Genomic DNA, 25,000 nt, shown 5'->3' with positions numbered 1-25,000 from the left:
GCCGAAGTAATCTGTTTGGGGGAGTGAGATTTAAATGCTCATTGTGGTTGCTGATATTAAACCTTCTTTCACTGATCATCAGGGATTGGCAGTGTTCATCTTCATCTGATCTGAAACTGCCTGTACACATTACAGATTAACATGTACATATCACATCAACTGGCGCATGCTGCACATTCTGGATCAATTAGCAAATACTGTAAAGAAATTGATAAATATGATAGATTTCATGGAGTTCTATATAGACTAGAAATAAGGCTTTGCTGTAGTGGAGTGAACAAGCAGGAGGAGTCAGTGACGATTGTGATATTTACGAGAGCAGAATATTGTACGCTTGAAATTAAAGATAGCTCAATATATTTAAGTTTACTATGCTGAAGGTTCAGCATTACTGCTTGAAATATTGGCTTTAGGGTTTTATTTTTTGCTGCTCATCACTTGAAGTAGCATTATCATGTTTTGCATAAATACATGAATGGGTTTAAAGACTGACGTTTATCACATACATGTGCTGTGGACTAGCAATAATGAAGGAAAACATTGATTGTAGGTAATATTGAGCAATGTACAGTAGAAGTAGGAATAGTATTCTTTTGGAAGAATATTACCCAGTTTTGTATAAGATCATGAAGTTGTTGAACAAAAAAGTTGTGTATTATGGCTAAAGCTTATGGAGATTCTTACTTAAATTTTCTATTGTATTACATTCATAAACAGCTAAGAATAAACTTAGTTCATTGCAGTTACTGTATACAAAACTTTCTGTGGAGATCCCCTCTGGCTTTCCGGAGCTTACCGGGCTGATATGAGACTGTGGCACCAGCCAATTTGATTGAAGTTCTATGCCTACTGGGCACCACGAGCCAAGCCAGAACCTGGCCCCCTCAGAGAGGCACGAGGAGTAATGGTCTATAGAAACCCCCTGTGTGGTTGGAAGCATTCTATATCTGCCATCTACCGGGTTAGGCACTCAGAAAGGTAGGAGTCCCAAAACAAACTACAGCTGGTTAAAATTTGCGACCAAAAGCCGAACTAGCAAGCGTAACTCCCCAGACCAAAAACAAGCAAACAAGCACGTCGCCACCATCACCGCCACGGTACTGTCTGCGGAGCTCTTCCCTTCCTGGGAAGGGGAAGGGGGAGCCCCAGACCTCCCCACACTGGCTATCCATCCCCAGTTCTGAGGCTGACGTGTTGAGTGGCAGTTGTTCGACTCTGGCTTCGATCCTTGTGCAGTGTTGTACCTTGTGGTGTTGCGGTGTGATGGTGTGCGAGCCAGGTGTAATTCTAGAAGTACTGGGGTTGCATGGGCCTAGAGTTACCTTCCATAGGTGCCCTGTAAGTACTGCCCTTACGGTTTGGGGTTACCTTCCACAAATTGTTCAGGAACTGTGTCTGCAAGGTTCTTTTGCTGCTCGTTGATTGCCCACCCTTGGGGTCAGCTGGGGCATTCTTGCCACTGTTTGTCCTTGGGTAGGAGGCAGTATCGTCACTGGCAGGAGCGCAAAGTACTGTGCAGTGGTCTTATAATACGCATAGCGGTCGGTTCTGTTCTTCCTGGAGACGTTGTGCTTTTGTGGAGGTTTTCTTTTGTCTGCCTGGTGTGGCTACAGGTCCACTTGTATTATATTGGTGGCCCTCTGCTAGACCCCTTTGATTGTACATGTTGCAGGGATTCAGCTTTTGTTTCTTTGTTTGGTAGTTCTGGGATAACTGGTTAGCTGTACCTTGCCTGGGCTTCCCTTAGCAGTCAGCCTAAGGGCCTTGAAAAACCCCATTGGGGCTCACTGTTTTTGCCTCCACCATGCTGCCTGTTGGATCACTGACACTTTTGACCCAGAGTCCTGCGAGTTTTGTTAATTGCTTGTACTCCAATTCAACCAATCCAGTGCTATTGATATTTGGGTTTAGGCAGCTTCAGTGTTGCATGCGAGGTTTAGGTTGCTGCAACGTGCGAGGTTGGTTGCCTTTCCGGATGTCCCGAGGCTGCCCTGGTTTGATCATAGGTACCTGACTTGGGGGCATTATTCACCTCGACTTTGGTTTTGTCCGTGCCCCCTTGTCCTTTCCCTTCTGTTGTTCATCCTGCTCCTCCCCCCCTTCCCTTCCCATGTTGCCGGAGTCGGGGCAGGGTTTAGATGGTGGTAAGACCATCATTTCTCGGGCTGCCCCTTCCGGTTCGGCGGTGGAGGCTTTCGAGTTTGTTCCTCCTACTGGGGCTTTCGGACTGCTCCCCGGTGGTTCATTGCCTGAACCTCGGGGGTTTGATGCGGTCCTTGGCTCTTTGGGCTGGTCGCTTCGGGTGACTCGTCTGCTGAGTTCTCGGGGTTTGGCTTTCCTGGCAGTTCACGTTCAAGGGGTGTCAAATGTCCTAGCGGACGGCCTGTCTCGGTTCATTCCCCTATTCTTGGAATGGAAGGTCGACACCGACTCGTTCAGTAGGCTCTGCCGGACGTACGGGCGCCAAGAGGTAGACCTCTTCGCTTCGACGTGGTCGAGGCATCTTCCAGTGTATGTGGCGCTCTTCTCAGACTGCGAGGCTGTCGGGGGTCAATGCCTTTCAGCTGGACTGGTCGAGGTGGGTTACTTGTATCTCTTCCCACCGGTCCAGTTGTTGCACTGGATCCTGGCTCGGTTGGAGACTTACCAGGGGGGAGTAGTCCTGTTGGCTCCTTAGTGGCCGGCCCAGCCCTGGTTTCAGGTACTTCTTGCTTGATGTCCGAACCAGAGAGTCTTCCCGCGGCTCCGCTTCTTTCAGCAGATCGGTCAGATTCGGTACGTGGCTGGTTCGATCTTCTCCACTCTTTGCGTCTGGTCTTTTTGACGTGGGTTTATCACCACTTGTATGGTGATCAGGTTTCATCGTTGATGGTGTCCCACCTGCAAGTTTCGTCTAGACGGCAGTATGAAATTTCCTGTGTGTGTTTTTCGGCATTTTATGTCTCTTCGTAATTTGTCTTCGATTTCTGATTTCTCCCTTTCTTTCTTGGTTGTTTCAGGACCGTCATCTTATGCCAAATACTGTCGCCTCGTATCGTGCGGCACTAGCGGAGCCGTTGCAACTTGCATTTGGGGTGGATGTCACTTCTGCTCCATTCCACAAGCTTTCTCAGGCGTTGTTTCACCTCCAGCCTACCCCCCCCTCCCCCCCCCTCCCCCCCCCCCCCCCGAGTCATCCTGGTCGTTGGACCAGGTGCTCTCTTTTCTCTCTTCTCGGTTTGTGGTGGCCCCCTCGGTTCAGGACTGTTTTTCTAAAGTTCTTTTCTTGTTGGCATTGGCCTCTGGGGATTAGGTCGGGGAGCTTCATGCTCTCCTCCAGCACGGGTTTCTGCTCTTCGGGTCCTGGTGGTTGTTTCGTTTGTTTGCAGCCGTCTCCTTCTTTTCTGGCGAAGAATGAGTCTGCTGCTTTCTAAAGGGGTCCATGGGGTGTGGACCTAGTTTCCCTGTTTCAGGGCGCGGGTCTCCCAGGTCGTCCACAGGATTATTCGGTTCAGCCAGCCTGCAGTTTATCCCCGTGCCCACGACGTTCGTAAGTTCGCGGCTTTGGCTGCTGTTTTTGGAAATATGTCCTGGGCTGACATTCGGGCACGGGGCTTTTGGAGGTCAAAAAGGGTCCTGGCCGCACGGTATCTCGTTAATGTTCCTGGCCCTTCTCGGGCATGTGTAGTCTTGGGTCGCATGTTGCATCCAGTTGTCTCGACTTCGAGTTGAGGAGCGAGTGACTACTGCCTCCCGGATAACTCCCTCTTCTTTATCTTTCGTCAGGTAGCTCCGGGTAGCCGAAGGGGCTCTCCACAGAAAACCAGCGTTGAATGTAATGAAACTCCATTTTCTGTGTGAGACCCGGAGGCTCCCCAGCATCCCTCTGGTCGGTGTTTTTTTTAGCATTTTTGATACTCGGCCTTTGAACTGAGGAGAGTTGCCGGTGGGGAGGTCTGGGACCCCTTCCACCTGTCCCCCTCCCGGGGAGGGGTGTTGCGCAGACAGATCCCCGGCATTTATGGTGACGTCATACTTGTTTCCTTGTTTTTGATTGGGAGTTCTGTTGCTAGTTTGGCTTTTGGTTTGCAAATTTTGACCAGCAGTAGTTTGTTTTGGAATTCCTACCTTTCTGGGTGCCTGACTTGGTAGATGCTAGACAAAGACTGCTTCCAGTTACACGGGGGTGTCTTTAGGCCATTGCTCCTCGTGCCTCTCTTGAGGGGGCCAGGTTCTGGCTCTGGTCCCCGCTAGGTTTAGAACTCCTTCGATTGACTGTTGCCACGGTCTAATATACACACATCAGCCTGGTATAGCTCCGGGGAGCCGAAGGGTCTCGCCCAGAAAAAGGCGTTTCATTACATTCAGCACTGGTTTTTTCTGAATTGGATGAACTGCAGCAAGACATTTTCATACCACCATTTCCTAAGTAACATTAGAAATGACAACAGCCATCACTATCATGTCCAATACTTTGTTATTGAAGTTGTATTGTTCATTTGTAGGAGAGGTAAGCAATGAACTCTGGCTCTACAATACAACTTTGGATGAATGGCGACTTCTAGGAGGCGGAGAAGAAAGTGCTGGTAACAAGACCCAAGATGATCCCCCAGGGTTAATGTATGCAACTCTCACTCTTGTAGACAACTCCTGGCTCTACCTGTTTGGTGGCAGTCTTCAACACGGAGAGTTTTCAAACTGCATGTACAGGATGAACTTGGAAGGCAAAAAGACATGGGAGAAGGTAAGTGTAAAGTTAGTTGACTAAAACATATTCCTACCTTTAAGATTGATAGTCTATTTAATTGCATATTTTGTATTAAATTACAGATGTTCTGTAATGACAAAGGCTTATTTGTGCAGGATAGTTCAGGGTTTGTATATTCAACCTGAAATTCAACACTGAATGGAACAATATGCTGTGCTATGGATTTCTGTAGATTTTTGTGGAGTATTTGAATCCAACTTTTACTCAATCCATCCTCCAGCTCAAGCTGCAAGTTATATACCGACTTGTAGATTTTAATGAGTGTATTTAACTTGTATGATGTGAACCCATTTTGGCTCTTGGTTTTGATGAAGGGGTGGGATTTTCCTTGTGATAGCATGGTACAGTAAATCCTGAATTTATGAAGGGATACACTTCTGGTAAAATGGGTTGCAAAATTTATTCTCACACATTAAACTGAAAGGTATGTGGGAAAACTAGGGATTTATTATAGAGAATGCATCTTTATTATTATTATTATTATTATTATTATTATTATTACAGTATTATTATTATTTAATTTTCTTTTACTGCTATATTAACAAAACATGAAAGTGCAGTATACGTAGTTTAATAGGCAATATGAAATTCTAAAAAGTAGTGTGCTACATTCATTGGCAGGTACTTGTAGAGGCAGCACATCAAGAGGTGGGTGCACATGTTGTGGTCACCATGGGCGTGTGGACTGTTCTTATCATGTTCTCTTTTGTCTTGTAGATATTGTAGGTAGCCAAGAATTATATTACAGCCTTCTCAAGGTAACATCTTGACTCCAAAATTGGGTTAATTTCAGATGAAATGTCAATTACCTAGTTAGTTGCTGTGTGTTAGAAAAACTCGCCGCAGTCAATTCATGGAGTCCCGTGCCCTCATATTGCTTATCTTCGTTAGGGACAAGACCAAGAGGGGACAAGAATGTTCCCTCTCTGAAGACTTATATTTCAAGTTACTGTATATTTCTGAAATTAAAAATTATCTTTATCTTTGTCTTTGATGGAGGTGCCAGAAGTTTTGATCATGGGAAAGCAGACAGGCTTGTTTTACTAAAAATTGCATGGAAAGTTATTATTTTGAGAAGGGTTTTTTCATTCCGCCAGAATGAATAGTGACTCGTTTCTTCTTAAATACTGTACTAGCTTGACATGACTTAATACAAATTTTATGTAACATCATGACCCTTGTGAACAGTTTGAGTCTTAGGTCCCCGAGTCTTAGTCGTTCTTTACGTTGTCACTTTCCTTTCTTTTCATTTGTGTGGGTAGGGGTATTAATATATTTTTTGTGTTCATTTTTAAATTGATGTGGCATTTGTTTGCACAATTAGGCATCAGGTATAGGGGATGGTCAAAGGGAAAGACCTGTGATGAACGTTATAATTTAGTGGACAGATTTTCCTTGTCGATATACAGTGTGATTGATTTAAATGAAGATTTCACTCAAGTGATCCAACTCTTTATGCAGGCATAGAATATGGGTAGAAAAATTAGAAAAAAGAAAATTTTATATTTTTTTATTAAAAATGCAACATTTGCACATTCTTTGTGTGTACAATTTTACTAAGATGTGTTCTGATATTTTCATTTAGAAGACTTTATGAGCACATGGTATAGTAGTTACGAAGACATCCGGTTACCTAGGTACGGTAGTTGAGAACAGGTCTAGTTACCTTGGTACAGTGGTTCAGAACAGGCCCAGTCCCAGGTGTTGAGGCTCAACTGATATTTGTATACATTTTAATTGTCAGATGTTTAGAAACAGTAAGCATGTTAGTTAAAATGATGCATTGTGTTGTTACCAAGACTTTTTTTTCAGGTGGTAGTGCGTGGTGGCAATGAATTGGAGGTTCGTGTTGTTGGTCACTCGGCAGTTTTTCATGCCCCGTCCAGGTCTCTACTTGTTTATGGTGGAATTAGAGTGGATATAGCAAGGTAAGCCAAAGTGGCTAATGTATTCTTTCTGTATATAATATTGTATAGTTCTTGTTAGGCGTGTGTGTGTGTGTACTTGTATGTATTTTGGTGATTCTCAACAAGGTTACGTATATTTCCAGGTTCTCCAAACTCTCTGATCGTCTTTTGGTTTTTGACATTGACCAGCATTACTGGTCACAGATTCAGTATCCCAGATCTCACAATAACCCACTGCAGCACATTCCTTTGGAACGTGCATTCCACTCTGCTGTTATTGCTGGTAAGTAAAGATGATTAATACTGTAATGATGATGACCACCTTCCATTGTCTTGAATTTTTTCCCCTATTAATAAGTAATATAATGTTTATATATTTTCTTTTTATCAGGGACGTAGATGTGTCAGTCTTAAAAGCAGCACATTGTGCTAATTTTGTTCATGTTGCTTAAACCAGAGAGTGGGTGGGTATTGTGTAAAAATTGAATTTAGGTACCAGTGTAGTGCCTTCCAAACTCCTTGTAAGACTGGGTGAACTCCAGGTAGTGTCGCGTTTAAGGCCATCATGGTCTAGTGGGTAATCGAACTTAGAGTTCGATGTCACTGCTCTGGTGTCCAAACTGGGAAAGTTACTCGGTGCTATCTGCTCTGGATTATTTGTTAAATAAGCTCACTGGCAAACTTTCCTGGGTTTGATTGTGCTATGAATTTGTCCATTGATCATAACTGATTACTTCCTGTCATGCCAGAGGCCTGGTCAGAGACTGGGCCGTGGGGACCTTGACCCCTGGGATCAATATAAGGTAACCACAGGGTAACCTGCCCTTTTAAAGATTTTTGTTTTACCAATACATTGTGGGAACCTTTATCAGTATGTGCTCCATGCCGCCTCCTGTAACTTGCTACATCATCTCACTATCCTCAATATTGAATAGTGCTATTCTCTCAAGTTCTGGTTTTGACCTTTTCTTTGTGAACCTATATCAGGAATTCTTCTCTTCCTTGACTACTGTATCGTACTGTTAGAATGTGTACATTCTAACAGTAAAAATATTTTGGGTCCATATAAACTGTTCATCATTTAGTATTCTAGGATGAACTTAGAAGCCAAGAAATGAGTATGCATAAGACATTCTCACATATCGTGCTATTGTGGTTCATTGTACATATATTTAATTGGTATTATATGTCTGTACTTAGTATGGGGCTAGGCATGTCATATGGTGTAAGTGATCATCACTAGTTACAGCAGTCCAAGCTTAATTACTATAATACATACTGGTCAACATGAGTAAGACAAGTCACGACCCGGTAGGATCAATACACACGTTTACACGAGTGAAACTCGTCATATCCCAGGAAGATCAATGCACACAAGTTCACTTGACCAAGATTAGTCACATCCCAGCTGGATCACTTGTCACAAGTCCTAAGTGAGACAAGTCACGTCCCAGCAGAATCAATACACACAAGTCCTCATAAATGAGACTTGTCATATCCCTGCAGGCTGAACAGTATTGGTCTAATATGATGCTGAATACCACCCCAGTTCCTGGTCAGAATTACACCATAATAAATAAATGACCAGATGTATGAAAATATTATAATAGATATTCCTTCTTCCTTCCCCCCCCCCTCCCCTCCTTTCCTCAAGCTTTCTGGATCTCAACCCATTATTTTCCATGAGTTTCATATTAGCAAGATATGTTTTAAAAGACAGAGAGTAATAACACTAACACGACTGCATCGATGAGAAAATCCGTAGGAGCCGTGATGAGAGTTCGAACCCATACAGTGGGTGTTCCCACACACCATACGTTTTGTAGATATATGCAAGGGCTTTGCACTATACATTAAATATATATTGCACTAAATTGTTTGATTTATCAGGCATTATTAGTAGGCAATTCTGTTTTGTTTTTCAGGTAATTATATGGTTATATTTGGAGGATACATGCACAAACATAAGGAAGAAGAGACGTGTTATGACAACAAACTCTATCTTTACCACCTGGGCTGTCATGTGTGGATGTCCCACCAGCTGACACCAACTGGGCATGCAGGTTAGTGAGAGCTGTGCTAAAGGTGCAGCTTTAATAAGCTTTTGTTTTACTAGTAATACTTTACTAGTAAAGTATTAAAGTATAAAGTATTGTTTTACTACTAGCTTAAGGAATATGACCTTCCTTCCCCAAACCTGTACAGTATTTGCATGTTTCTTGCATGGAATCCACACCAGACATTACATAAAGTACCAAAATAAAGTAAGTCATAGAACCTTTGACCAGATATATTCCTGTGATAAGAAATACGAGCAGTGAAGAAACTTCAAGTTACAGGAAATGTCCATCTTGGAAGAAAAGACGACGAGGATAAGATAACAATATTTAACCTTATAAAGTGATATTGAAAACATGTGGTAAAACATTTGACATCATAAATAGGTAGAACAAGAGGCCTTGATTTTAAATTAGGGAAAAGACTAGGCAGAAAACCCAGCAGTAAGTACTAGAGGTATAACGACCCCGATATTCTCACCAACTGACCGATAGCAATAGTGCATTATTATCTGATACCAATACAGTACAGAACTTTAAATCTGTAAAAAGAATGGTGCGCTACATTTATACCAATACTCTTTTTTTTTTTTTATGTTAGAACTTGTTAAAGCAATGATGCTTTTTGTGCCTAGCAGAGGGCCACCAAAACAATACCATGGGAACTATAGACTCACGAGGCAGAACCTCCACCAGGCAAACAAAAACAAAACAAAAGAAAAACCCCGTAAAAGTACACCGTCCCCAGAGGCAACAGGAACCGGTCGCCGCTTAGGTAGCAGGCCGCGCAACACCTTGACGCCCTAACCAGCACAATACCACTCCCTACCCAAGGCCAAACAAGGGCCCCAAGCCCCAGCTGGCCCCAAGGGCGAGGCAAATGCCGAGCAGCAAGAACCTCTACGGGAGTGGTTCCCGAACGCCCCAGAGAAGATAACCCTGACACACAAGGGTTTACAGGGCGTCTAGGGAAGGAAGCCCCTAAGCGCATGCAGCCCCGGCATTGATGAAGTACTCCTGGCCACCGCACACCACACAAAAACAGCAGAGAATGCCACACGAGGCGAACACCACCCAGGAATTTGAGGCCAGAGAAGCGTCTATCCCAGTTGACACTAGCTTGCGAACTGAAGGCAGCCGGCGTGGTCAGGTCGGGGGCCCCCCTCCCCCTCCCGGGGAGGGGAGGACTGTGCAGACGACTGGCGCAGCAGTAAATTGATTGTTTGATTGTTTCCTTGGGATTGTAGGGAGTTTTCTACCTCTCTGTTCGGTTTTTGTTGTAGTTTCTTACCATGTGGGGTTTGTTTTGTTATGCCTACCTTTCTGGGTGCCTAACCCCGGTCGATGGCAGATAAGGAAAACCCTCAACCATATGGGGTTTTCCAGGACCATTGCTCCCTGAAACCTCTCTGAAGGGGCCAGGTTCTGGCATTGGTCCCTGGTAGGTCTGAACTCCGTAGCTAATGTCCCGGTCTAACATAACATACATTAGCCCGATAAGCTCCAGGGAGCCTCCAGGGCTCGCCCAGAAAATGGTGTTTCATTACATTCAACGCTGGTTTTTTACGTGTCAACCCAAAGTCTAACCCCAAAGAGAGAAGTTCCTTCTCAGTGGGAGACAAAATCCTCTTCGAAAAATTAAAAACCACCTTATCAGGGTCAACTGAATTAATATATGACCCATAGTGGTGAACATTGCAACACCATTGTGGGAGACCGCTTCTGGACATGACAGAGTGCGTCTTCTAGCTGTGCAAGCTCATCATGCCGAGGACTTCCTGTTGGCTGTCCCTAATTCCACCTTGGGCATCCGCCTTGACCACCGGGCCCTAAGTATTGGTCTTGCCCTGTGCATTGTCGCTTCTATCTCAACCAAACACCGGTGTATCTGCTGCTGTGTGCGGGCAGACCAGTACGGCAGCCATGGTCTCGTCTACAGCTGAGTAGGCAGCGCTTCGGATTCATAGTCCTGAGGTTCCGGGTTCGATCCCTGGTGGAGGCGGAGATAAATGGACAAAATGTTTCTTTCACCCTGTTTCCCTGTTACCTAGCAGTAAATGGTTACCTGGGAGTTAGACAGCTGCTACAGGCTGCTTCCTGGGGGATGTGTAACAAAAAGGAGTCCGGGTCGAGGACCAGGCCACGGGGATGCTAAGCCCCGAAATCATCTCAAGAATCTGTTGTAAGTCACAGGGAAAGAGTGCCAGACATGAAGCAGTCAATGACATCATCAAGAGAAGTTTGGCTACAGCTGGGTGTCCAGCATAAAGGAAACCTCAGTTGTGCAGACCTGACAGCAGTCACAATCACCCAGATGGAATCACTCTGCAACCATGGAGGGAAGGTAAGCATGTCATATGGGATTACACGTGAGGATTTACATTGGCTGATACCTTCCTACCTCACAGTACAGCTAAGGGAGGCAGGGCAGCCACCTTCATGGAGACCCAGAAAACCAACAAGTACAGGGACTTAAAACGTTGTGACTGGTTCGTGTCGATAGGCTCTGAGACCCTAGGCGCCTGGGGTATATGTGCACTTAAGTTCCTAAAGGAGGTGGGTGAGGCACTCATTGGGAAAACTAAAGACTCAATAGCGGAAAGTTTCCTGTTCCAGCGCCTCAGAGTAGCGATCCAGAGAGTAAATGCGTGCTGTATCTTGGGCACGCACCCAACCTCCGAAGAGCTGGACAAGGTCTTCGAACAGTAATTGTTAATATATGTGTGTGTATTTTCTGTAAACTGTAACAATGTAATAAAGTAAAATTAATAAACAAGAATAAGGGTAGTAGGAGACAAAATATTAAAATGTTCAGTGAGAACCCACAAGGTCTTCTCTGAATGCTCTTTATTTTCTTCTTCGAGGCTATGGGTCCCTAGAATAAAAAAAAAATACACTCACACACACATGCACGCACACGCACGCACGCACGTACGTACGTACATACGTACGTATATACATATTCATTCATTCATTCCATTCATTCATTCCATTCATTCCATTCATTCATTCATTCATTCATTCATTCATTCATTCATTCATTCATTCATTCATTCATTCATTCATTCATTCATACAATATAATATTTATATTTTTTTTTCCAGGCATGTACCCTAAAATGCAAGGTGTTTATGGGCACAGTGTATTCCTGCGTGGAGGCAACACAATGGTTATAGTAGGCGGCTTTCATGGCACAGTAAATAGTCACGTGTTGGCTTATGTTTTGCCTTCTACTCTGGTCTCTCCTGATGGACGCGATTTTGACACAGATGAGGCATGCCGAAGACACAACAGCCAGGTCTGTGTGATGTTATGTCCATTAGTCTGTTGACCTGACTCCATTCCCTGCTAAATGGTGTAAACATTCTCATGCTCTTGCTTTTCACGTGCCCAGAAAGAGTGAAATTCAGTATATGTATTTATGAGGTAGGCATTTAACAAAAACTTGTTAATCATCTGGTGCGGTATGCTTAATGGCAGTTGACGAGAGGCATTCACGAACTTTATATATGCTGTAATGTGTTTTATTTCTTTATTGTATCACAGCATCTTCCAAAATGCTGTGCAGTGCCTGCTGCAACTAGAGGTAGTGTTTCTCTTGCCTGTATCATTGGCCAGTGTAAAAATCTAATATATTTAGTACTGTATATATATGGCTTGGGAGTGTCATGGCTTGGGAGTGTCTTTAGAACTTAACCAGCTAACTGCAGCTACAGTACCATTATAGGTGACACTTCCGTCCTGTAAAAAAAAACTTACAAAATGATAAATTTGCATGTAAAAAGTTAAATGAAACAAAAAACCCACAAATATCTAAAGTTTATGGTTTCTAACACATTGACAAGAAGCAGAGAGGTGTTCAGAAGGGTGTTCATAAACTGTTTGTTTTGCTAATAATTTCTTTATTCTGTTGCAGGCATCCTGTGTATCCAACCTAGAGTGTGGTTGGTGTCCATCTGACTTGAGCTGCTACGAGAGGTCACGTGGAGCAAACTGTACCAATAACTTACAAACGTCACAGTGTCCCGGTGTTTGTGCTTCATTGCATTCATGTCAGTCATGTGCTATACATGGTAGATATACCCGTGGTGGTCCATGTGCCTGGTGTGTTCAGACGGCCAAATGCCACGAGCGAGATGAACCTAGTGGTGGGTTGGGACGGTGTGGATCTCCTGATGATAATCCGTTGAATTTGGAGGGATGGTGGGGCCCCCATGGTAATGACCTAATTACCCCCGAAGAGTGTCAGCAGCTTGACTTGAGACCTGGCATAACTGTCATACGTTATCGTCATCCAATTGATCTGGCCAAGCCTGATCATGTTGCTATAGTAAATACCACAATTCAAGAACTACGGGACACTCAGGAATTTCGTGGGGCACGGGATCTACATACAGGAGGAAGCACCATGGCTCACTTAATTGGGTTCATACATCCCTTAGGAGTAAGGCCAGTGAAAGGAGACAAAAATCTAATGGTGTTTGTTCAGGCTTCACACGTAAATGCCTCACTTTGGGTCTCTCTCAATGACACCAAAGAGAACTTGGAATTAGTCGCAAGCATAGATGCTAAAAAAGTTACTACAAAAGCAGCACAAAGGCCCAACGAAGGAGCCATCTTTACGGACTTGTCTCGTGGTCGTCGGTATCTTACGAAATTGCAAGTTAGCCAGCCTGTTCAACACTCTCCTCATATTGGGGTTGTGAGCATAGTGTGGAATGCTCATGCCCACTCCCACCGTGTAATATCTCTGGAATATCTAGAACCATATAGTGAAGGAGGTGCCGCATGTGCTGCTCATGTCACTTGTTTGGCCTGTCTCACAGATGCCAAGTGTGGTTGGTGCAGCCAAACCTCGTCTTGTGTTGCTAGGCATGACCAACAGTCTTCTTGTTCTTTAACTACAGCAGAAGGCACTGTAAATGACTACTTTCTTACACTAGTACCTGAGCAGTGTATAACATGTGAACAGTATATTTACTGCAATGATTGTGTTGGATCTGGACTTTGTGAATGGCTGCCAGATGAAGCCTATTGTTCTAGAAAAGGAAGATTTCAAGGGGCTGTGATAGAGGTAAATAAATGCCCTGCACCTTGTCATAAGCGCAAGTCCTGTGCTACATGTCTTGGGGACCCAGGACGTTGTGCATGGTGTCAAGAATCAAGTGTAAGTCTCTTAGATATATTTTTGGTATTATGGTCTTACTTTGTCTTGTTATTGAATAGATTTGAATACTTTTAATCATGATAATATAAGATATTTAAAAACTTTTATTGAATAATATATGAATTTTTCTTTCAGGAATGTTTCCTTTTCTCAGTGTACACATCTGTTTATCAATATGGCTCATGTCGTGTATGGCTAGATGAAGACCACACCAATATGTCTTCTACCCTTCCTGCTACATTAACTAGCCCTGTTGAGACTGTAGATCACGTAGGTACAACTTTGCCGTACCTCTCCACAACCGCCTCAGTTGAATCCAGCATTCCTGTGTAAGTAGTTATTGTATATACCTACATTATCATTACCCTTTTTCCTGCTTTCATGGGGTGGAACAGGCATGCCCTATCCTCATGGGAGGCCTGTTTTGTATCCTTTCTTCTTGTTTGGTACATGTATTGCAATTTTAGACTGATGGAAGACTTGTCAGGAAGATGTACATGAGTGAAGAACATGAGGTAAGGACCATTGTCATGGAAAGTGAGAATGGAGAATTCTGTACGAGGCAGATCTCATGATTCCATAAGGAACATACAGTATAGCAAGGTAGATGTTGATTAAATTGGGCTACACGTTGGCATTTTGTTGACGGCCCTTGGAGTGGAGTTTCTATGAGGCATGGCTTTAGAAGTATTGAATCAGGTGGATAAATATTGTTCTTGGTAACATAGCTGCATCTTTCAGTATCTATAACCTGGTTATGTCTGTATTGAATTAACAATATTGCCACTCTTAACACATTCTTCCAATGTGGTTGTAGCTATTTCCTAGGTTATGTATCCTGTTTCGTGTATGCTCTGTTTTTTACTACAAATTTTAATCATTTCTAACTCGATATATATATTGTTCTAATATATTCCGTGACTAGGGATAATCCAGTCTATACTTTGTAGAACCTCCAACAGTATTTCTGCTTCTAAATGTATAATGATCCACATGCCTATTTGAAGCAGTTAATTTCACTTGACAAGATTGTTTCCAGTTTCAAAGTCATACTCGGTGTCTTCAAAACATAGGTTCATACATTATTGCTATAGTCAAATCTTAACTATCAGGCTAAGTCATCCCCTTCTGAATAAGTTGTCAGTTGCATAAAGAGGTCTTTGCATATGTTATTCGTACTTTTAAATTTTTCGTTAATTCTATTTTGTATTTCTGTTGTCTTTGATGTATAACTGTGTTTATTTTGAGCACTGAACAGAAATAGTGTGTTGAGCCCCTTGGGAGAGAAAGAGGTATGCATTATAATTGTTAGGCTAGTTCTCTTTGGTATCTCTTTCAATTTTTGTTATAGTTTTCTTTTAATGTATCTTGTTATTTACCTCTTTGCTGATTGAATTTTGTCGTTTCCCCTTTAAAGGGATAAATTCAGAAACATTGTGGAAAATTGTCATGTAACCGTGATCCTGTTATGACACAGGTCATTGTCCAAGTCTCATTTAGCCTTGAATGCCCATTTTACTTCCCTTACACAAGGATTTGAATAATATTTGGCTTTATAGAGTAATTCTAGGCTTTCCATATACTGTTTTAGATCCTTTAAGCAGTTTCTGCAGATCAGAAGAAAATCCACAGGAGCCGTGATTAGGATTCGAACCAATGCGCCGGGTATTCCCAGTTCATTATTTTATTCCATTTTTTCTGGGGGAAGCCTATTCGGCTCCCCGGAGCTATCCAGGCTGATATGTACAGTATATCGTTAGGCTTTGGCATTAGTCAGTGTGAATGGAGTTTCAGGCCTACTGGGGACCACGAGCCAGAATCTGGCCCCCTCAAAGAGACACGAGGAGCCATGGCCTATAGAAATGCAAATGTGATTTGGAGCATTCTATATCTGACATCGACTGGGACAGGCACCCAGAAAGGTAAGCGCCTCAAAAAAAAAAACCTTATTCTCGTTAAAACAACTAAAATAGACAAACTAGTGGACAGAACTCCCCAAATGAAAATGAGCAAACGAGCATGACGTCACACGAACTGCGCCGCATGTCTGCGCAGCTCCCCCCCCCCCTCCCCAGGAGGGGGAAGGGGGAAACCCAGACCCCCACGCCTGCGATCCACCCACAAGTTCTTCGGCTGATGTGATTGGTCATTGTCGTGTGGCTCCAGCTCCACATACTCTGTGTTGTGTTGTATCTTGGGTCCAGTACTGCTCTTACTGAGGCTTGCGAGCTGGGAGTGATATTCACAGGTAATCGGGCTGCATGTGCTTAGGGTTCCCTTCCCTGAGTGCCCTGTAAGTACTGTCCTTGGGGCTTGGGGTTATCTTCCACAAGTCACTTTGGGGTCTACTTCTGTTGGTCTTTTGCTGCTCGGCGATTGACCGCCCCGAGTGTGTTAGGGGGTTTCCTCCCTTGTTTGCCTTGGGGTAAGTGGTAGTTTTTGCACTAGTGGAGGCACTGAGTACTGCGTAGCTAGTTTTTACCTATAACAGTGGCCGGCTCTGTTCCTCCTGGGTACGTTGTCCTATTGCGAGGTTTTTCTTTTTCTTTGTCTTTCGCTTAGTTGGGGGGGGAGGTCTGCTTTAGTCTCTTCCCCCAGTTATATTAGGGTTGACCTTCTGTTTTCGGTGGTACCCCTGCTTCGCCCCCATGAGTGGACATGTCCTGGGGATTCAACTTTAGCAGTTTGTTTGGTAGCATTGGGTGCCATTTAGCAGTACCCTGCATGGGCTTACCCTTAGCAATACCAATCTAGGGGCCCTGGGAAACCTCGCGGGGAGAGGGGGGGGGGGCACGGGGTCCGATGGATGCGACCCCTGGGTCCCCTCTCGTCTTGCGCGAGTTTGAGGGTTGGTATGTCCCCTTGTCTCAGGGCGATGCTCATAGCTTTTGCCTCCTTCTTGCTGCCTGTTGGGTCGGTGACACCTTTGACCCAAGAGTCCTGTGAGCATTGTTGCTTGTTTGGGACTCAATTCACCCAATTTACTGATGACATTATTCGGGTGTAGGCAGCTCGGGGCATTGCAGACTAGGTTTAGGTTGCTGCAATATGCTAGGGTGGTTGCTTCCCCAGATGCCCCGCTTTGCGTATAGGGACCCGGACTTGGGGGTGTTGGTCGCATCGGCCTTGGTTCAGTTTTGTTTAGCAGGTAGCTCAAGCTATTCTCACCCCAGTTTGAACGGGGTGAGAATAGCTTGAGCTACCTCATCCCTTTGTGTGTATTTTACCTCAATAAACTTATTTCAATTTCAATTCAAGGTAGAGTCCTTGCACCGCTGCTGTTCCTTATTCTCATATCAGATATAGACAAAAATACAAGTCACAGCTTTGCGTCATCCTTTACAGATGATACAAAAATCAGCATGAAAATTAGCTCTGCTGAAGACATTGAAAAACTACACACAGACATTAACAAAGTTTTCGATTGAGCAGCAGAAAATGATATGATGTTTAACGGTGATAAATTTGAGGTACAGTTCTCAGATATGGCAAAAATGAGGATCTGAAACATAATACAGGGTACAAAACACAATTGAATCTGCCAATAATAGGAAAACAGCATGTCAAGGATTTGGGAATGATGATGTCCGACGACCTAACGTTTAGGAAGCATAACCAAGCAAGTATTGTGTCAGCCAGAAAAATGATAGGATGGATTACGAGAACCTTCACGTCCAGAGATCCCATCACAATGGTTGTACTCTTCAAATCACTTGTATTGTCCCGTCTTGAGTACTGCTCAGTACTCACTTGCCCCTTCAGAGCAGGAGAGATTGCTGAAATAGAGTGAATACAGAGAACATATACGGCACGCATAGATGAGATAAAGCACCTTAATTATTGGGATCGTCTCACAGCTCTCTAAATGTACTTACTATAAAGGAGACGAGAGAGATACCAGATAAAATGCACATGGAAAATACTGGAGGGACAGATCCCAAATCTGGACAGTAAAATAACAACGTACTGGAGTGAACGATGGAAGAAAATGCAGAATAGAACCAGTGAAGAAAAGAGGTGCCAAAGGCACAATCAGAGAACACTGTATAAACATCAGAGGTCCGTGGTTGTTCAATGTCCTACCAGCAAGCATCAGAAATATTGCCGGAACAACCGTGTACATCTTCAAGAGAAAACTAGATTATTTTCTTCAAAGAGTGCTTGACCAACCTGGCTGTGATGAGTATGTGGGCCTGCAGGCCGCTCCAAGCAACACCTTGGTGGACCAAACTCTCACAAGTCAAGCCTGGCCTCGGGCCGGGCTTGGGGAGTAGAAGCACTCCCAGAACCCCATCAAGCAGGTACCAAGCAGGTGTTGTCTCGACTTCGAGTTGAGATGCGAGCACTGACCGCCTCTCGGGTAAGTCTCTCTAGTTTTCATATTTCGTGAAGTAGTTCCGGAGAGCTGAAGGGGCTTCACCAGAAAAAGAGCATTGAATGTAATGAAACACCATTTTCTGGATGAGTCCTGGAGGCTCCCCGGCAATCCTCTCTCCCTCCCAGTCGGCGGTTTTTCGCATGTTTTTGACATCCAGTCTCAAAACTGGTGGGTGGATTGCCGTGTGGGGGTCTGGGGCTCCCCCTTTCCCCTCCTGGGGAGGGAAGAGCTGCACAGACATGCGGCATGGCTCGTGTGATGTCATGTTCATTTGCTCGTTTTCATATGGGGAGTTCTGTCACTAGTTTGTCTATTTTAGTCATTTTAACCAGAATAAGGGTTTGTTTTGAGATGCTTACCTTTCTGGGTGCCTGTCCCGGTCGATGACAGATATAGAATGCTCGAATCACGTGTTCATTTCTATATGCCATTGCTCCTCGTGCCTCTCTGAGGGGGCCAGGTTCTGGCCATGGTCCCCGGTAGGCCTAGAACTCCATTCACACTGATGCCAAAGTCTAACGATATACATATCAGCCTGGATAGCTCCGGGGGGGCCTCCGGGACTCGCTTAGAAAATGGCGTTTCCTTACATTCAATGCTTTTTTTTAACCTATGGGGATGGGTATTCTGCATCCACAGAAAATTCACTGTGGCTTTTCTCATTGATATATCACAATAATGGGATTTCTCTGTGTATTCAGCAGATCACTTTTAACCTGTCCATACTAATATAGTTTCCCGATTGATATTGTATATCTCTGGCATCTTTTTTATGTCATAATTAGATCACTAGAATAATTGCAATGGTAAGTATGCATATCATAGTTGGCCCTTACCACTACCCCTTTCTTTGATGCATGTTCAGATCTACCTTATGCAGTATCTTTGTCGCTTGGAAGTTGTACATGTACACTGCTTAATTATAAGATTCATGTTAGTGACTGACTGAGATGCGAGTAAAGGAAGGGAGAGTTGTTACGTCTCGAGAATATCTTCCCCCTTCTTCCATTCAGCATTAGCTTCGTAGAGTGTATGTTAGGTTTCCCAGTATTCATTCTTTACACTGAAAGGAACTGTGATACAAGGGTCACTAATGTGTCTACTAAAAGTGTTTATTGCCACAATATCACTTGTTCCGATTTATTTTAAATGAATCTTATTATGTAACGGCCATCGGTGCACAGAATGAAGTTTAATGACTGAAAACAAGTAAAGAAGAATGTGGCATTATCTGGGGTCTGTTAACCTTGGCACAGGCACATACAGGTGGCGGTTGGTTTGGTAAGACTTAGACAACAAGCAGCTGGGAACTTGGGGTTCACTTGTGATGCTGGGAGAGGATTGGGCAGGTCTTAAAGTGTCTTTATGAATGTTTCCCCGGACAATCATTCTGGGCTTGAATGAGCCCCCATTATCCATTGCCTTCCAAATGCCTTACATAACCTTGAGAGTAGGAATGGCATCTCTCAATATTGATTGGAATGTGTTTTAAAATATTTTAGTTGAGTGCAGTATTAGAGTGTGGAGAAAAAATACTGTATTGAGGCTGTTCAATAGAATTGAACCTGTGTCCCTGAACTCCTTAGACACATGCACTATCGACTGGGTCATTCAGGTGTGAGAGTTTGATTCCATCACACTTCCTCAATATTTATTCATAGATTAATCACATTTGTGTGATTTTATTGTGCATTACAGAGTGACGTTTAGGTATATATACAGTGCTACAGTGCTATACAGTATGTTGAAGTGAATGGAATATATTTAAAATATATATTAAAGTATACATGTGTTAGTAAAGTGGTATTAAGTACAATATAAGAAAAATATTCGTCAGTGATTTTATAAGAGTACGTCAACAAAAAGATGTTCAAACCAATATACAGTACTTGGAAAACAGTTAATAAATCATCTTTCTGAGGATGAATATAGGGGGATTTCTAGAGTAAATACTGTGTATTGGCCGGCAAACCTTTTATTCATGCAGGTAACAAATTCAAAATGTGACTTATATATTTCTTTTGCTTTTTAGGATAAACATGGATGCTACTGAATGCCATGTTTGTGAAAATCTGCTGTCCTGTGACGTTTGCTTAGAATCTCTTAACTGTGGCTGGTGCTACAATGTCTTCAATCCCACCATTGGCATTTGTACTGCTGGCGATTTTTCTCAACCAAATAAAGGTAAATAATGTCAATTATTATTTTAAGGTAAATTGCTATCTATGCTTTGTAATCTGAATCATATGGGGCCCACCAACATTCAAGTTAGCTGAATTTCTTACCAGGAACGTCCAAAAATTAACAAATTCACATTTTTTTTTTTGTGCCAGAGCCCTATTACTTTGCTGGTTATTCTTGCAGTGTCACCGATTACCTGCTTATTTCATTTGTTTACCCGGTTACTCCTGCTGTTTACCTGGGTACTCCTGCACGTTTCCATGGTTTACCTGGGTACTCCTGCACGTTTCCATGGTTTACCTGTTTACTCCCGTTGTTCACTCAATAATAATGAACGTGAATTCATTTGTATTAGCCGAAGATTTTGGTTACCAGAATTCTAATTGCCAAACTCTTACAGTATTTCAGAATTACTGTATTCCCTTTGCCATATTTACTGCTCTGCAGATGCAGCGTCACTAAAAGACTTACTTGCCTTGGATTTCTGTTGGCAAAACAAAGATTCAAATGTGACCCCCGTGTAGTAGTGCGTGCTAAAATTGGCAACTATGCATCCTTCAAAGCCTTGCACTCATAACTCACTCTTATTTCTGCTTTTTTGTACATAATTAAGATATGTTATTTTGTTCCATGTAACCTGTTGTGCTCAAGAGATGTTCAGTATATGTATTAAGCACATTGGAGTCAATTTGCAAGCTTGGAAAGTTTTTTAATATAAATGCTTTCTTCTTGCTCAACAATTGTTCCCCATTAAAGAGCAGTCTACTTTCTGGACTGGCCCTCGGTAGTTCCCTGGTGCATTTGCTCTGGTACCACAAACATCCACAAAAAACCAAGCCTCTGGACTTGCATAGGCCTACTGAACACCACAACCAGAATTGGGTGTGTTCAAAGAGGTGATGGGAGCATAAGGATCCGAGATCAACAGTGAACTAGCCAAGGTCGGGGTTCTGATTGCACACCAAAAGATCAAGCTGCTGGTTTGCCTTTTCTCTTTGAGGGTGATGTGGTGTTTACCAAAGTGTGGTGACTGGCAGAGTTTCTCCTGTAAGACTTTTTGTGGCAAGCTCCAGTGACTATGTTATGGGGTGGGGGGGTGGGGGAAGTTATCTGGAGGCTTTCAGCAGGGTGAGGGACAGAACTCTTGGGTCTTCATGGGGCTTGGTTTTTTCTTTCTTGCCAGGTGCCGTACATTCCTTCCCAGTCCTCTGTGCCTCTTCTGGACTCTCATTCACAATTTGTGTAATAAGGTATTCGTGGCCATTACAGTCCTTCATCCCTTCGAAAAAAAGCAGTCAATGTATGAAAAAAGGGGAAAGGGGGGGGGGGGGCAGAATTAATTTTTTGTTAATGTTGAGGTTAAAATGCATATAGTTCCTTGCTAAGTATATATATTGCCATTTATGATATTCTATACATACAGTAGCTAGAAAAAACTGATACTAGATATTAAAAAAATGTGAATTTGAAAATTTCCTTTTTGAGTGTTTCTCCTTCATTTTGACCTTCAGTTGGGTCACTGCTTACAAGGGTTAGCTCTTGAAATGCCCTACCATCTTAAGATGTTCGACCCATGGTGTCCATAACATCCAAAGATGTTTTAGGTACTTTGTAACTTTTGAAAGTCCCGCTGGTATTCAGCATTCCTAAAGGGTATTAGAGGCTGCCAGTAACTATTTGCTGTATTGAAAATGACTTAAGATTTGTGGTACATTTTTCCCTATGCTTAAGGCATGGTTTTTAACTACAATATATAGGGAGACAAAAGTCTTGTCTTTGCTGTGTGCCTGCAGATAATGCTTACGTAACCCTTATGCAATGCAAGAGTAAAGCTAGAATAACAAATAGAAAAGGAAGCAAAGTGTCAAGTGACTTTAAAATATTGGGTAATATTATTTGCTATTCTCTATATAACTGGAAGAATAATGTCAGAGTTTGTTAATTATAGATACAGTAATGTGACCAAGAAAATAAAGATCCTAAGTATCTTTGAGGATATTTAATCAACCAAATAAAAAAAATTCTGTGGGAAGCCCTGTCGGCTCCCTGAAAGTTATTTTACTGATGAAGTGCCACACTACTTGAAGTAATCAGTCGCAGAGTTCTTGTAACCTGCCGGGGACCATAAGCCAGAACCTGGCCCCCTTCAGAGAGTGGCAGGGAGCAAGGGCACATCAATACTTTATATTTAAAGTTTATCATCTTGTCATTGACCAGGGAAGGCACCCAGAAAGATAGGCGAATCAAAACAGACTACTGCCTGGTTGAAAATTGTGACCTACGTCCTCAAAAGAGCAAAAGAACTCCCCATAAAGAAGAAAAACAAGCAAAACTTCGTTCAAGCCAGCTGTCAGTTTGATTGACAGCTTGGACTCTTAGTGAAGCTCATTAGCTCCACCCAGGTGGAACCGGCCCAGATGAGCCGGGCCGCCACTGGACAGTTTTTGAGTGATAAAAGCCGCCGATCAGAGAGAGAGGGAGGGAAGGTGTCAGGGAGCCTCTGGGGCTCAGCCAGAAACTGCCGTTTCATTACATTTAACGCTGGTTTATTGTTGAACATTTATTATCGATTATACACAAAACTACTGTACATTAATTACATAAGAGAAAATCATAATAACAGCACAAGACAAAATCATGGCTATGTACTGTATAATCTAGATTTAGATTTAGAAACTTCATATGTCAGTGATTTATGCAGGTATTACATTACTGTATATTGTTACAGGAGATTGTGCCAGCCTTATCAACCCCATGCTTCACGCTGCCCTTGAAAACACATCAGTTGTAGTGGACCTGCAAGTTTCCGAGAGTAATTGGGCCTATGCATTGTGTCCAGATGTTGATGAATGCAAGCTGTTGCTTCATGATTGCCATCCCAATGCCACATGCTCCAACACACACCCAGGTTTCAACTGCACCTGTAACAGAGGCTTTCGTGGAAATGGGCACGACACTTGCGAAAGAACGTATGTGTCAAAATATGAAATTATCTTTTTGAACTGAAATCTTCTTTGATATTTTATTAAAGTTTTCTGATACTTATGTAGTTTCATAGGTCTTTATTTTAAATTAGGTGATAATCCAAGCCAACAACACATGAAAAGGAAGAAAGTGATGACATTTCAGTTCGTTCAGGACACCCATAAGGGTCCGGGATGGACGGATGCTTCGTCACTTTTTCTTATCATATGTGGGTTGGGATATTAATATTTGGCCATGTTATTGTGACGTACTCTCACAGTTGTCTATACATTTTGTATTACTGCAGAAACTGCATTTTTAGATTTGGTTTTGAATTTCAGCACATTTGCAGTACTGTATAGTAGTGTAGAGCTGGTGTTCATGGATATTGCTGTTAAAGCTCATTATGTATATTTCAGGTGCTTTGAGAGTTGTATGCATGGCTACTGCTCCGGCCATCCTGAATATAAATGTGTGTGCAACCTTGGTTTGGATGGAGCCAGACTGTGGCACAACTGTGGCTGTCATAATCACTCAACATGTCAAAAAGGGATTGGCATCTGTGACCAGTGCCGAGATGGGACAGATGGGGAGTATTGTCAGTTCTGTCAGTGAGTATATTTTTAATAAATTATTATGATAGTGTTTATTTATAAAGGACTTGATGGGGTACCAAATGGTACCCGGGTCAACCACCAACAATTAATGCCATTATGTGCTGGGAGTTCTCAGAATACAAATCTCCTGTCAGACTCTGCATTTTGCTTGTCAATATCTGAATTCTATAGTATTATGAACAGATTAAACTGTGGAATCGATGCCGAACGTTTCATCTGCTGACTTCATGGGGGTTGCCCTGGGAGCTGACCTCAACCTACTTATGACAATTCCCTTCCAATACCCACCAGTCACCCTGCAAAGTTTCATGAGGCTAGTCACAAGCAAATTTAATTTGGTAAAAAGGAAAGTGAGAGAAGTGCTTAGTGGGATGTAGAAGTGCCAGCAGAGACTTGAAGACAAGAAAGAGTGAACTTTGTGGATGAAAATTGAATGGGAAAAATAAGAGAAAAGCAAAAAATATGAGAGTAAAGGCTATCTGAAAAGATTAATGGGCAAAAAAAAATTGAGTTAGGAAGACACATTAATCATCAGTTCTTTGAAAACAAGAAGCTACCTAGAAAGTGTAAGGAAGTTGGAAAGTGCAACAGGACAGTACAGCAGTGGCAGGATCAAGGGTACAGATTTGAATACGAGGAAGCCAATCTGTGAAGAAGAAATTAGAATTTGGTTGAGGGAGTTTTCAGAAAGGGCTGAATGGTGGCTGCCTGTAGCTAGTCCACCGAGCCCACACCAGCTTCTTGTGAATTCCTCGTGAATTAGCTATGTGTCAATGGTAATTTCTACTGCCTCTGTTATGCTGCCAGTAGGAGTGGGTATTACCTTCTGCCCCGAGGCCTGCAACAGTTGGGGTGTACTAGGTTTCTGTTTTAGCTAGAGCCTCGTCTACTGATTTTACTTTTATTCTTTTAATGGTGATTTGCCCATTTGTGTTTTCTAGGGTGAGCCTCTTCGGCTCCCAAGAGCTATCCAGGCTGATAT

General features: G+C 42.9%; 1 protein-coding gene across 1 annotated transcript in view; it reads left to right on the top strand.

Moving 5' to 3' along the window:
* Megf8 (multiple EGF like domains 8) overlaps positions 1 to 25,000 on the top strand; it is a 77,570-nt gene that overhangs the window by 7,659 nt on the left and 44,911 nt on the right. The window contains exons 4-9 of the mRNA XM_045740699.2: positions 4,485 to 4,723; positions 6,560 to 6,675; positions 6,798 to 6,937; positions 8,580 to 8,717; positions 11,816 to 12,009; positions 12,628 to 13,878. Of these exons, the coding sequence (XP_045596655.2) occupies positions 4,485 to 4,723; positions 6,560 to 6,675; positions 6,798 to 6,937; positions 8,580 to 8,717; positions 11,816 to 12,009; positions 12,628 to 13,878 (2,078 nt within the window). The remainder of the gene's footprint in view (positions 1 to 4,484; positions 4,724 to 6,559; positions 6,676 to 6,797; positions 6,938 to 8,579; positions 8,718 to 11,815; positions 12,010 to 12,627; positions 13,879 to 25,000) is intronic.

Source organism: Procambarus clarkii, chromosome 13 (assembly GCF_040958095.1).
Source record: "Procambarus clarkii isolate CNS0578487 chromosome 13, FALCON_Pclarkii_2.0, whole genome shotgun sequence".
Taxonomy (NCBI): Eukaryota; Metazoa; Arthropoda; class Malacostraca; order Decapoda; family Cambaridae; genus Procambarus; species Procambarus clarkii.
This window is presented reverse-complemented; position numbering and strand designations above follow the sequence as displayed.